The sequence below is a fragment of the Achroia grisella genome, unplaced genomic scaffold (genome assembly GCF_030625045.1).
Source record: "Achroia grisella isolate CSIRO2021 unplaced genomic scaffold, CSIRO_AGI_Agris_v1 utg1023, whole genome shotgun sequence".
Taxonomy (NCBI): domain Eukaryota; kingdom Metazoa; phylum Arthropoda; class Insecta; order Lepidoptera; family Pyralidae; genus Achroia; species Achroia grisella.
In genome coordinates, this window is record NW_026712560.1 from 987,063 (window position 1) to 1,002,860 (window position 15,798).

Below are 15,798 nucleotides of genomic sequence, written 5' to 3' on the forward strand. Positions count from 1 at the left end.
GTGTTATGTAGGTATGTAGGTACTTATAAATTATTTCTTAAAAGAAAACCTCATAAAATCACACGAATTTAATTACAATATAATTTTAAAAAATCAACAATCCATCTATTACAACTAATACAGTCTATTGTACAATAATGAATGAGATTACAACTGATAGCATTATAAGAACCAAAATTGGCGATTGACATATTGCAGTTCCACGCAGCGGTAAACATCTTAGGCCGCGGTGCTCCAGGTAGTATCCTACTTGATTAGGACGACGGCAATCATTATCTGTTAAAAAAATATTAGCGATTAGTAATTAGTATCTAAGGATGTTGGTGCCCTACAAAGCGTTTTAACCGATCCTTCAGGTAGTGCGGCTAAGGCAATTTGCTCACTGGTACGGTAATGTAGTTATTAGTTTTAGTTTACAAAGGGATTGGCATGTACTTTTAGTTTGTACAAAAGTTAAAAGAAATAAAAAACCTATCTATGAGATTAAACATACTTCCAAAAAGTAAATAATTGAAAATCTGTTGAATAAATGTATTTTATTGTATATTTTTTACGATTTAGCTCTTTAAGAACTCCACGAATCTTTTTTTAATATTTCTAAACCTCATATTTTGAATTATTATATTTTAAGCACAATTCTTTGGCTTTCATGAATTATCAAGAAATGTTCTATATTGTTCAATTTGTTGTTTATTTGCTGCCCTTGTGATATAAAAAATATATAGATAGGTAATATTTATCTGAAACAAACACCTTTCAAGTATTTTTCAAATAGTCCATACATACCAATTCACAAAATACGCTCCTCTCTTTGTATTAATATAGATAATAGGCAAAATATTTTTATTAGATATCTAACTTGTTTTTCATGGCACCAATGTATGATTAATTTTATATAGGGTATGGTAATACGTACCCGCAAATACTTAGCCAGTGCGTAGATATGTCATATCAATAGCCTACAATTAATACTTTATACAATACCGCCTTTCCATCAAAATATTTGCATATTCCACATCATGTCTTGTTTGTGACGTGTGTTTTAGTGAACTAGATATATACTATTTATACAATTTAAAGATACTTAAGTTACTCAAATTTAACCATAGAGTGAGTAGGTAAGTTAAGTATTTTGGATGGCAATACATATATAGTTAACGATGATGATATATTTTTTATAATAAAACTTACCCAAGGAATTTACTCTTCCTGATAAAGTTTATTGTATAGGTACTAACTTGACGTCAGTAGATAAAAACACCTCATACAATTAATATTAAAACAATAGAACACAGGCAATGACCGTACTTTTCTTTGATAAAAACTGTGCAGCAATATTAATACAAAGATGAAGATACCTATTCACTTTATAATAAAAACATATTCTAATACTTGTTTACAATTCGTAATAACAGTAAGACATCTTTATTTTCGCATTGAAATACAACGGCGCCGTGGCTTAGTTGGTTAAAGCGCCTGTCTAGTAAACAGGAGATCGGGGGTTCGAATCCCCCCGGGGCCTAGTCGGTCGATGACAACTTTTTGTTAGTTCTAAGAATTATATGGTTTCTTACTTGCACATAAATTTGAAGATGAACGGGCGCTGACAGTAAAGTAAGCTGGAAGACAAAAATCAGAAGTGGCGCATGGAGTGGTCAAGTTAAAGATGTGATATTCCCTTTCAGTGAGAGTTTGACAGTTTTGAGATGTTTCTGCTCCCCGGTATGTACAAACTAACAACTCTCCTTGTCCATTGTTGCGAAACTTAAAAAGAATAAAATAGTTTATATGTATTTTTAAAAGATCAATACATAGGTTATAATAATAAATAGAACGTCACTAAGTCTACCATAGATTCTGTAATAATAGAAAGTCGTGTAGATGGCGCTAATAATGTTTGCTTATGGATTGCTTTTAACTGTCACAGATGGCGTCACTATACTAAATGGTACGATCTTCGCGCCATCTATGCCACATATTAGAAAACATCAAGCACATTATCATGATTATGACAATGGCGCACATATGTTATTACTAGCTGTGCCCGCGGTTTCACCCGCTTGAAATTTATAGCCTTTATATTATTCTGATGTATAAGCTATATAACAGTAAAGTTTCAACAAATTAGTAGTTTTTGCGTAAAAGGGTAACAAACATCTCTCCATACTCACAAACTTTAACGTTTATAATATTAGTAGGATTGCTTTTACTATTCAAAGTTATAAACGGTATCAGAAGAATTTAAACATATAAAAAGCATGATCATAATAGGCAGAATGAATGCCAGGTTATTTGCCATTCATAAAACCCAAAATACAGTCCTTTATTTTAACAACGGAAACAAAATAGAAATATTAGAATATACCACACATACACCATATGTATAGATTAGAAACTAACCTGTACGGCAATAATTGGTTGTTGTCGCAAATAAAATGGATGTATGCGGTAAGCCATGATTTGGTTCGGTAACACAAAATCCTCATATTCCAGTTGCTCAAAGACCGTCCCATTAAATGGACAATGTACTCCCATTATGCTCGTTGGAATTTCACTTTTAACCATATTAATCTCAACAGATTTGATGACGTCTTGTACATTTGATGACGATAGCTAAAACCATGTATATTGAATAATGTGGGCTGTATAATATGTATTCTAAACATTAACTCAAAACGGATAGAAACATTAATGATTTTTTTTTAATGGCTATTAATGGAATGACGTAACTGTGTTAGCACTGGCAAGGTAATAGTGGAATCAGCATGAAGCCCGTTTAATTATCACATCATACGATATTCGCTACGAATTACAAATAATTTCTTCCAGGGGGACGTGGAGGTCGATCTGATGTGATACAATAGTAGCAATGGCGCCACTACTCCCCATTCCCTTCCACCCAGACATAGTGTTTTGTTATCCAATAGTCCAATTCCATTGATTATGCATTGCTGTGCAGGGGTGTCTCCCATTATAAGACGAGGACATACATACAGAGTACCTACTACAAATCTAGTATCCGCAGTAGGTATTAACTACAACCATTCTGCCCAAACAGTTTGCTATATGATTATATTTACTGTTCTTGCACCGGTATCTTGTACTTTGTTCCACTGCAAGGTTCTTTCGAAAGTCTGAGAGCGAAATGTTGGCATAAGTACCTAATTGTTTTCTTAGTCTACACTACACGGATAGTAAATATTTTTTAACCAAAATAATACATAAAATAATTGTTAAGTCTCCTTGTATGTAAATTTTACTAGACGAGCCAACGTAGACTTTATGACAACTTTTGACGTTATGAAAAATACATTGGGTCAATGCTATGCTAATGCTATTACTATTGCTCAAACAGGGTTAAAAATTAAATTATAATTAATACATGAATATATATGTATAGGAATGATATACCTGCAAAAATATTTCTGAATAATCCAAATATTCAGTGTTTATATTTTGAAATCCTTCGAGATTCTTCGATGCATATACAAAGTAGACATCGAAAAAGCTAGATCTCAGAGAGTTCATGAGCGAGGTGGCGCGTTCCAAGTCGGCAGTGGAAGGCTGATCGCTGGGGCTTACAATTAGTACCACAGTGCTAGGGGCTGCACTTGCTTTAGTCTCCACATTCAAGAGGGTCTTGTTACGAGAATATTCGATAATATTTGATAAAATGTTTGGAATGTTTAAGCGATTCGGCCCTAAAAAATATAAATGCTATAGTATCTAACAATTTTATTAGTCCAAACATTGGGCTAGTTTATAGAAGCTGTACTATTACTAGCTGTTCCCGCCACTTTGTCCGCGTAAAATAGTGACGTCAAGGTCACTATTTTACGAGGACGAATAATGAAAAAATATTTAATGAACTAACCCAATGAAAACTAAATGAAAAAGTTTCATCCTTTTTGCTCCAAAAATGACGACACTTCCATACATAACACTTTCAACCCCTTATAACTCTAATATATGTAATTTAGAAATATATGTAATATATATGTAATATAATATATGTATATTTAGAAAAAGTTCTAAATATACATATATTTCATAAATAGGCTAAAAACTAAAAAGGCTAAAAGCTTCTAGCTTCAAAAATGACGATTCTTCCATACAATCTTTCAACCCCTTACAACCCTTTTTTCGCATTAAAAAGTATGGTAAGTAGTAAGCCTATGTCCTTTCTCAGGGTCTAGACTATCTGTGTACCAAATTTCATTTAAATCGGTTCAGTAGTTTTGGCGTGAAAGCGAGTCAGACAGACAGAGTTATTTTCGCATTTATAATATTATATAGTAAGGATTCCGCATGAAAAAAAATATGCACACACATTATGCATAGGACAATGGTGTAAGAATTATTTGGCAATTCGAATTTTAGGCAAACTAATTTTATTTTGTGAAGTTATTATAATATTTAGTGAGGTTATTATTTAAAGAAATTTGAAAAAATATGTTTTAAAAGAAAAGTTTAGAAGTTGTCCCAAAATTATCTGTTGTAACGTTGCTAACTATAATTATAATTAATTTAAAAGTATATTTAATAACTTAGCGAGTAGAAATTCCATAATAGAATTCAATTATTCATTCTGAGGAATTTTCAATTAGAATAAAATATTAATGAGGAATATTTTTTGGCAACTTATCTAAATTATTTAAACTTATTATTTGTCCCCTTCTCAGGGGTGTATGATAATGACAACTTTAGGGTTGCAGAAATATACCTCCACAAATACGTACATTCATCAGTAAAGTTGCCGATGTGAGAGAATACAGTAGTCATGTTATGAGACGATGGCACAATCCATTGGCCAGTATTACCGTGTAACAGACCCAATGTACTTCTCTGCATGTTTATTTCTAGAGCATTTCCCAACCACCTAAAATGATAAAATAAGTATTTAGAAAATCATTACAATGTCATGACTATAATTTCAGTGGCACAATTGTTGTGCTAATGGGCCACCAGAGAAGGATGAAGATTATATCGAAGGCCATCCTGGCTTAATCACCAGGAATAAATCGCAATGGTCTTAAGAGTGACGTGAAAGGCATTCTGATAGGACTCATAGCTAGGGCCCATGGGCCACTAGTAACAAGCCACTCCGTCCCAGCGTAGAAGTTAGGTATAGTCAATATGAATTTATTAGAAAATCCTACATATAAGACGGATTGATTATGATGTTAGGTAAATGCTACTTATCTGATGGAATTCCAGACTATCCCAAAACTAGTGTGTGAATTGTTCTGAGATTATTATTATTATTTATGTTTGATTTGCTAATTAATTAATAATAATTTATTTATTTGGAACTTATAAAAATATTTTGTATGTGTCAACTACAATTTCCGCGAATAGTTGTAAAAATACATATTGCTAGGGCTTAACAGCATAACGGTTAAAATATATTTATGGACGTGATAGGCGGCTTGCTTAATAATGATGAAACAATAACATATTATTGCAAATGTACTTTTAGCGACGTTAAGTTCAATGCTTTATATTTTTTATTGACATTTTATTATTACATACTAGCGATTCTGATCTGCTTTTCGCTGGTGCAATAATTTGATTTATTTAATAATTATATGGATCTCTAGTTTTATATAGTTATCGCAATCAGATAAATAAGTCAGGAATGTATTAAGGATAAACATGTAATCGTTTTTTTTTGCACTACTTTCGGGAGTGTACACCATTATACTTAGGTTAAAATTCAGTTAATGATTTATACGAACAAGACTACAAACATATAAATATTTGTTAATACATATAAAGAAATTCACTGTGTCACAAAATACCCTAAACTAAAGAAAACTGAGTAGTTATATGCTCCGTCCATATTAAAACTAGGTCAATGCTGAGGTAGCACCACGAACTCTTCCAACGGAGTAAAAATTACTTACAAGAAATATTATTTGTAATTTTGTGACAGTTAACAGATATAATTCTGTTATGATCTATCTACATGATTTTAGTATGAGATAATTTAAGTGTTCATAAAAAAAGTCACGTAATCGTTGGTACACGTGTAACATTGTATGGTATTCAAGGAATTTACATACTATGTGATAATATATTCCTTGATATAATTGACATCTAATCGCACGATTTTATTAGAATTATTTAATTAATTTTGTTATTCATTAACCTTATTTTCTTTTTGATGTAGTTGTTAACTTGCAGTTGACGACTCAGCTGACGGTAGTTGGTAACAGAAGTCAAGAAAAGCACTACGTACATCACGTTATCATTTAAGTGATAACATTTTTAGTTTTTAATGCGTTTCCTTTGCGGAAGACTGAGATGTCATGCTCTAATCCAGTAATTTCAATGCCTTTTGTCATGCAATGCTTCGGCGACTGAACTTCTGTTCAGCCACCAATCAGCTTGCTTTGTAAATTTTGTTTCGGTTTAAGGGTATATCGAAACAAAGCTTACAAAGCAAGCTGATATCCACGCAGAAAACTTTTTAATACGTCGCTGAAAATGTAAGTACAACCTACTATTTGCAATATATAGGTATATTAAAAAAAAGTAACGGAATTATTGATTACGTCAGGACTTTGCTGACTTGTTCCATTTTTTAAATCTCTAAATCTAGTGTAATGAGTAATGATATACAGTCTGAAAGCACTTTATGTACGGTATGTACTTCTTTAAATGTGTTGGATTTTATTCTTAAATTTGTAATAACCAGTTAACCATATAATTAGTGTAAAGAATGCGTGTGAGTAGGAAATTAGATAGTACATTTCGGGCGTTAGAACTTAACTGTTATAAATCTGAAATTAGAATCTAAATTACAACTATTTTACTTAACTACCTCTAGGCCAGTGCGGGGGACATCTATGTAGACTATGTTCTAGCTATATATAGAGTATTTTTTTACTTTAGTAAGTACAAATAATTTAATTATTTATTTAATTGATTATTAGAAAATGTTACTAAATAGAGCAAACAGCATTATGTTTGTTATATCGTAACCCAGTATAATGTGCGCAGTATATACAAGAGGGTTTGATAATGATCGGAATTTAATATGCGAACCTTGAAAATGACTCAACGCCGGATGGAAAATTGGCAACAGTTGTATTATTCATTAAGAGGCCATCTATATATTACGTCCACCCCTCCCCCCTCTGCATGTCTCAGCTGGTTAGATAAATAGCTGAATTTTGCTATTTTAATACTAAAATTAAAATGCGATGTTGATGAGAAAATCTAAGTCCCCCGTCCTGGTTGCTTGCAGAAAACCTAAGTTTCATTATTTTTCAACATGAACTTCATGACATCTGCAACCCTTATTATACAGCAACAATGGCCAACTTGATTAGACCCAAAATCTCCTGTTTACTATTAAACCCTATGCGATGTATCAATTACATACTTATTGAAATCTAAAATGAAATAGCATAGTTCAGTACACAAAAATGCAGTATTCTTTTATTTTATTAAGAGAGAAAACATAAATGTGAAAATTATTCTTAGTAACTAGGTACTTATTTATATTTATATTAGTGTGAGTATTGCGTCTGAGCATCTTCCACTAGTTTAGCATAATCAGGTTTGTAGTTGGAAATTGCCAACCTTTTTTACGATTACGTTGCGCAGTCTGGTCTACGTATTTATATTTTTTGCCTTGCCACGATCTACTGGACTAACAGTCGTGATCGACCGGTTGATCGCGATCGACCTGTTGGCTACCCCTGTTATTCAGTGTCAGACTTTGTCGAGCCCCTAACTCCTTGTTACGTGTGACGTAATTTATGGACGACCGTAATTATTTACTTAGGGAACAAAAAATTTACGGCTATAAGAACCATTATGTGTAAAGTATGACAATTAATATTGTTATATATTAATAGCTATTTACCGCTGTTTCATTCGCACCAACCAGTTATCTCCCGTGTGTAGAAAGTTTAGAAAAACCTTTCTTAATGATCGTCTATGTAATAAAAAAAGAAAAGAATCTACATAATATATTCAAAATTCGCAATTTTATACACCCCAATTAGAAGATTATCGTTTATTATTATTACGTTTTTATTTTAAAAAGATAAAATACACCTAAACGTTCTAACGAAAAACTCGAATTTATTTTATTTAAGACTTCAAATGTGTCTATTCGTTGCTGTTTCACGATTTAACTGTTGATTTAATCATAAAGCAATTTTACGTGAAAATAGATTGTATCACAATGACGATCATAGCTTATTCCATTATCTAAAAAAATGGAAACGAAGTCGCGGATCACAGGTAATTTATACTAATAGTATCCCTGGACAATTCACACAGTGCTATCTTATCACATACACATAACCCAAGCTGAATTTAGATAGATAGATAGATGTGTCACAAATAAAGAAAAAGCATATACAATATATTTAGCTTGGGTTATGGATACTAAACAACTGATATAAAAACAAAGATATATATTTTTTGTAAATACATACATAATATACATAGAAAACACCCAGACAGGTACAATCATACTCACGACTACAAACGTTTGTATCGTGCGAATATTCGAACCCGCGACCATCGGAAGTAAGGCGGTATGTTAAACTGCTAGACCACCGAGGCCGTGAAATTTATTATAGCTGGTAATCAAAATTTAACAAGTTTAATAAAAGTGATATCATTTCGTTGAAATATATATATATAAAAAATAGTATATACAAATTATTACATACGACATGAACTGTGTGACTTCATAACCTTTCCAGGACCCATCAGTTGCTACAATTAAATCCATAACTGGGACACTGGCACTGTTTTGGCAATTTGTATGATACCTGCTCAGTACAGATGCTGAAACAAGCAAAATTTATTTATATGTCTACATTCTATATATTAATTATGTTGGTTCATGGAGAAAGCAGTCAACGGATGAAGGTATAAAGACGAAAAGCATAATTTGAATCGAATGTTTTTTTTTCTTTTAAGAATACTTATATTCGAAGCATAGACAGGCTTTTGCACCAATGATTTATATTACGGCATGACCACATGGCTCGATATCAATATGACCTGTTAGGGTTGTCAGAGGCTTTGTCAAGTGTCAATACTTGCCATGTCCACATTTAAGAGCCTTTTCTTCTCTGGGATTGGTATGGTCCGTAATCAGTGTTACTATCACCGGAGAGTCATTCAGAAAAATAAATTATTACACAATAAGTTTGATGTCAGTCAGATTTAAACTCACGACCATTCGCTCGACGTATAGTAAACCAAGCCATAACGGTTTATAAATTTAAATAATAAATTTAAGTATTTTACTATAAAAAATACTACATCTATTGTTGCCATTATGTTTGTGAGGAGAAATAAATAAATCATATTATTATTATTATATATATAAAAAAATATTATAATTAATGTAACGCGGCTGTTATAAATTCCAGACCGTACAACTGAAATTTGGATTCATGTCCCCGCTGATTGATTAACCTCCACGCGGTTTCCCCTGGAAACTATCATGATAAATTCCTGGTAAATTTGTCACAATGGACTAACTGACCTGATCTCATGCTCATCTTATCATTCTTCACTGGTGCCCCGCCAGCGTCATTTCATTACCATACACTAAAAAAAATACTATAATATTGCCTATTTTTCGTACCGTAAAAAGAAACAGATAATATGCTGTATTTATTTTTTTCAACAGGTGAGCATACCATTGACTGTTCCGATTTAAGGCTGTATCTGAAACTAGACGGATTTTAATGCGGTTTCCCATCAACTCAGTGATTGTTAAGAAAGATTTGGGTGTACAATTCGTAAAGGTTAAAAATTAACTGCAATAACCGTGAAAAGACAAAGGGGGCAGGGTTCGCTAAGCCTTAAATAAATGTACTTACGAAGATATTTTTCAAACGCAACAACAACAGCTTCACTGATTCTATCCATAACTTCGGAAGGAACATACACAGTGACCTGTGATAGAGATAGAACACGAGCCAGGCGTGATGTTTCCGTCACAATTTGGGACGTATTAAACAAGTTTTTGAACAAGGTTTCTCTGTCACATGCGCGCACTTTAGTGTCGAAAGACACTCCTTCATTAGAGTAGTACATTTCAAGAACCTGCGATATCTTCAAAGTACGACGCTCCACCAGCCAAGTAGGCATGTACTGAGCTAGGATTAGACCTGAAAGATTGGGGTTAATTACATTTATTAAACAGTAAAAAAATATAAATGGAAAGTTAATTAATAAACAAACAAACAACTTATTACAATTTATATTCAAGTCGATAATAAAATAATTCAAAATAAGAAAACCGATAGATTTTATTTAACAAGCATTTGGAAATATTACGACGATTTTTCTAACTATATAATATCTACAGTTATTAGTATAATTGAAAACTATGAAATTTTGTAAATATATAAAATATTCCAATACATTATATGTATATTATATAATATACATGTAATGTCTATTTAAAATAGTTTGGATTTGAAAAAATTCCATCATTCTATTTTATTATTTTAGTTGCAAAATAAATTGACATTTCTCACTTAATAACTCTGCAATATAATAGAGAAAAAGATATAAAATGCATTAATCACCTACCATCTATACCAGCCAAGATTTCAGCATCAGTTATTTGCCAATCTACTGGAGTTGAGTTTTGGAGCAAGAGATAATGTTCCCGGGGCAGCAAGGTATCGTTCCATCTATTGTTGGTGCCCACCACGAGATTCTGCGGTGAAGGGCCGTATCTTGGACCCTGATTAATCACCACTTCTGCCAAGTCACCTGTAAATAAATGTTAAAAAAATTATAGTAATGTTATAAATCCGTTCTACGATTTCGACCACAATTGCGATCACATTATTGGAAAGGGAGAACTGTGTATATATATTAATGATTTATGATATAGTATAGAAGTATGTCTTAATTCATTATTAATTACTCAAATCGTGATTCCATTTTTTGTGTAACCGCCTACAGAATTCCGCACACCACAAAAGTTGTCTAAACTATATTATAATGAGGAAAGTTTTAAATTGTCGGTTTGTTTCTTTGTAAACCCAAAAAATACTTAACCTCATTTTTTATTAACGAAAGTAGGTAAAATAACGCTAATACATATTAGTAAGTAAATACTTTAGGTAATATTAAATTGATAATGTTTAACAATTATTTAATTGATAACGTTTCTCAAAGAGACCCCTTCAGGGGAACATCGGTAGTTATAATTAAGTATATATGTACTTAGGTAAAAGGCATAGCAGATTATAATCCAAAATTACAGGTCCTGACCTGCAAGGGTAGCAACCCATATATTGCTAATATCAACTTCTGGAGTTCCATTTTGTTCCTGTGCATTAAAGGTCTCTATTTCATTAAACCACTCTTGTCTCGCTGATGCCATTAATGGTTCAGATATACCATCTCTGTATACATTTTGGTTGAGGATATCAGTGAGGGGAACTCTCTGAAATTCCAAGGATGCTGCTACCGCTGATATGATCGTACCGGGAGTGATTGGACCCCACTCTGTTTGAATAACACCCTCTTCAATTGGACAGCGACTGTTTATTCTGAAAAACAATTTTTAGTATTACAGCATGGCGGAAATATATTAAACTTTTTTTATGTAACTGTAATGGCAGCTGACGGCTTGCTTGATGGTAAGTGGTAATAATCGCATCTATACATGAACAACGTCCTGTAACACACGTAGTACCACTCATGTCTAGCCATATCTGTAATTTTTCTACCATACCTCACCCTTCAACTGTAACACCGCTTGTTTAACACACACCTACCTAAGCAGGCGATTTTACAGAATCTAGTTCGGTAAACTTAATATTTAATATTGAAAGACAGATGACAAGTACATCACCTACAAGGGATAAAAACACTAATGTTTTATTATAACAATAATTTATTTACCTGCTAGAACTCTGGGTGACCATAGTCTGCCTCTGCTCCGCAATCACGGGGCAAACGACACCTTCGTCTCCTCGTTCCCACCTTCGTACGGTTGTACTAAGCAGTTTATGCATGAGACACTTCTCTGACAAATCCAATATCTCATCTACATTTAAAAGTTCTTGTGTAGGTAGAAATAAATCCATAAGAAGCTTATACTTAAAGAACTGGAATGCTGATGCTCTATAGGGTAGAACGAACTCAGTTTCAATGGCCGAGGCCCCTTCTTCAATGCCGTCGAGACGGAGGCTGTAATAATAAGTTAAATATTAACTTAAGTCATTTAACGTTATTATTTACAAAAAAAAAACAAAAGTATCATAACTACAGTATAAAAATTATTATTCGTAAATCGTAAACTTATGAAAAAACATTTTATCATATATAATCAAAACTATAGTTTTTATATAAGTAAAGAAATACTATTATATTTAATTAAAAACCAGGTTGTATGTGACGTCAGAGTAACTAATTGTCATGATAAATGCACTATATATGTAATCTGAGTGTATAATTATAATTACCTTCTAAGTAAAGAAGTGGATAAGAGACGTGCATCTAGCTTTGAGTCCACTTCAATTTTTTTGAGCAACGATATAAATACGTCCAGTCGTCGTGGGGCCCCTAAGGGCAAACCGCCTTGTCTATAACATGGCACTAAATGATCGGGTACACTTGGTAATATTACACTCTCACCATCTATATAAAACATAAAATATAACATATGAGTATACCATTATACTATTTACTTTTATGTTTGAAATAAGCAACTCTCTGACAGGATTAGAACCCTCAACGTTTCTATATTTAAAATCTTTATACTTTCATATACTTAAGTAACAAATATTAATAGAAAAATAAATATTTGGAAACAATTAAAACTGTGGATGAAATGATGATGATGGAATGCGAATTATGTTTATTTAGTAAACATTCAAAAACACAATAACATGGTATAACAACCCAAAGATAGCTATTGATTACGCGATACGCTGAAAAGTTTCTAATTAATATAATAAATATAAGTACTTACAGTTAAAGAATAATAAAGTAAGGAACAATATCTTCATGTTTTCTTTTCATTAAGAATGCTAATTATAAAATATAGGAATAATAATAGCTCGTACGTTCAGCAATGTATGGCCAATGAGTACCTACCCTAGATTGTTGTTTAGCAGGGAGTGATAAGATAGTGAATCATTGTTCATATTGGTAGATAAAGCGAAGTAGGCACTTACTGTTTTTTTATGAAAAATTTAGTTTTACCATTTTCATGAGTAATTATACGTAATAGCCTACGTCTATAACATGGCAGTTATATTTAAAGCTTTTTTAACAACACATTGTTAATCTAAATTGTCGTACTTTGGAATTTACTCGCATTGAATGATGAATGAAACTATATTTGTCTCTACGTCCTATCAAATGTTTACTATATGGTCCCCTTTCTTTCAGATACCTTCCGTAAGTCCTCTGAACATCCATTAGTACAGAGCCAGGTGGGCCATTTCTATTTTGTCTACTGGCTAAAAATGTCATATAGCATGTCGGTAGGTATTAAAGATTAAATTTTATCTTAACATTTAAAGTTATCAAACAATTTCCAAATCATTACACATATTCGTCTTAAATGACATTGATTAGATAGAAAAGGCGGATTCTTTTTAATGTCTTATTAAAAATCGGAAAATATGTTAATATAACAGATATCTCGTAATAAAATGTTATTAAAGGTTGTTGCTTAAATCTAAATCAACGTTTTAACTTATTTAAAATGAGAAAATACACACAATGAAATAATTGTCAATAATGAATATTACTAAACTCACTGATTGTAATAAGAGTTGTAGAAAAGAAATGTCCTATCTACTAATAGGTTAGTGAATTTATTATTCTCAAAGTAGTCAAGTCTAGTATATGAAGTTGACTATACCTACATACAAACCTCTACCAGGTAAGTACAAAACATAGTCATATTTTGTTACTCATTAAATAGTAAGCGTTATAAAAATGATACCTGTACAAGTATTAATTTATATAAAGGCGTCTGGTGAATATGCGGCGATGTCGGGGAAACAAACAAAAAAATTTATTTCGTTACACATAACAGAAAGTCATATCGCAAGCCTATTACTTGTATAAAACAAAATTGAGATAATAATGTCGAGAAACAAATTAATTAAAAGAATTACGCACATAAGTAATACAGAAATGAATAAATGTTTAATTAAAAATAATTTATTTAATTATTGACAACAATCAGTACTTAACTCGTTTTATATAGTATCTTACAATCATTAGTTATATTACAATAATTAAGTTTTAAATGGGATCTGGGAATCTACCTAATTGTAAGAAATCAAAATGTTTGGCCGTTTCTACATCTAATACAGTTAAAGAATCCATAATATATTATATTGTTACACATATACAAAAGTGTTCTCTTTTATTACCGGGCGAACAAAATGTTCGCCCAGTAGTAAAAGATCTGTTTAAGATATTAAATGGAAATTAAAAATATTTTGCAGTTTTTTACAATGTTATGTAACTAAGAACAACTAAGGGAATATACGGAGCACAACATAATGCAATACAAGAAAATGGCTTTATCGACTTCTTTAAAGACAAACTTTAGTGATGGTATATTGACAAAGTAGTAAATTTGTATGTTTGTATGGCAGTTTCAAGATAGTACCCATAACATTTAATTAATAAAATTAATTGAATATATAAGATAATTACTTCTATTAATATTGGTAGAAAAAATGTTGCATTGCTCCATATTTAAAGACATTAAATTTATTTATATGTTTTGAAACACCGATCTATAGGATTAAGGTAATAATTCGACATACTTCTTTGTATATAACGATATATTTTATAAAACAAAAATCTCCATTGCGATCCCATTATGTTCTAATAAATACTACTGTTCCAAAGCAATCTCTTTCGGCAATGTTTCTTAAGGGGCCATCCACAATATATGGAATTAATACGTTACTAATGTAATTCTGAAGTATAAAAAGCGAAACAGCGTCCATAAATAAATCCAATATTATTGTATCGGAATTAGTTTCTAGAATAAACAGATTGATTTTTAATGATATTTTTTTAAAGAAAGAAAGAAAGAAAAATATTTTATTCAGTGCAATGTTCGATACAATTTAATATTAATTGGTCGTCGACTTTTACTGAACAATAAATTATATGTTTAATACTTTGCTATAATCGACTAAATATGATAGCTGACTTAGATAAAGTTATATTCATATTCATATATTTAATAACGTAATAATTAATACAATATTATTTAATGGTAAAATTGTGTACAATTTAATATGGTAAATAACAATTAAATTCTACTCTAATCTATGGCAATGTGCTTTATCACAAATTTAAAATCATTAAGTATACCATAAACACGATTTATGCAGTAACAAAGATTTTAAGAGAAGTCCATTAGTGCATTATTACAACTATTACCTTCTAACCAATTACTGCACAGGAATTATTGATAAAGTATTTCTCTGTAAATTTAGACCAGGGTATTTTTGTATAAATACTAAGAAACAGAATCTACAAGAGCTATTATAATTTATTGGTCATGTCTAAGAAATAATCGATGAAGGAAAATATAGTCACATATACAATTGATATAAAATTCCAACATGAACATATTAGTTCTTTAAGATAATCAAGTTCATAGGTCCTTCTTGTCATTCAAGACAGAGCACATACATTTGAACTGCACAGTGTAAACAAACCTATGACAAATTCCTGGTAAACAGAACACCCTGAACAGCCTGCCTAAGGCTGCCATCGGACCAGACTCCAATAAAGCCTGTAAGA

The 15,798-nt window shown here is 31.6% G+C and overlaps 1 protein-coding gene and 1 non-coding gene across 2 annotated transcripts; one reads left to right on the plus strand and one right to left on the minus strand.

Moving 5' to 3' along the window:
- Positions 1–5: 5 nt before the first annotated feature.
- LOC131854650 (uncharacterized) lies at positions 6–13,102 on the minus strand. Its single transcript, XM_059205815.1, has 12 exons — positions 12,983–13,102; positions 12,474–12,648; positions 11,911–12,198; positions 11,275–11,555; positions 10,582–10,767; positions 9,864–10,154; positions 8,697–8,814; positions 4,740–4,879; positions 3,412–3,701; positions 2,401–2,613; positions 1,575–1,764; positions 6–276 (listed from the first exon to the last, which is right to left on the minus strand). The coding sequence occupies exons 1-12, from the start codon at positions 13,017–13,019 to the stop codon at positions 125–127; spliced, it is 2,361 nt and encodes a 786-aa protein (XP_059061798.1). The 5' UTR covers positions 13,020–13,102; the 3' UTR covers positions 6–124.
- On the plus strand, positions 1,449–1,522 carry Trnat-agu (transfer RNA threonine (anticodon AGU)). Its single transcript has one exon. It is a non-coding gene; the product is annotated as a tRNA-Thr (tRNA).
- Positions 13,103–15,798: the final 2,696 nt, after the last annotated feature.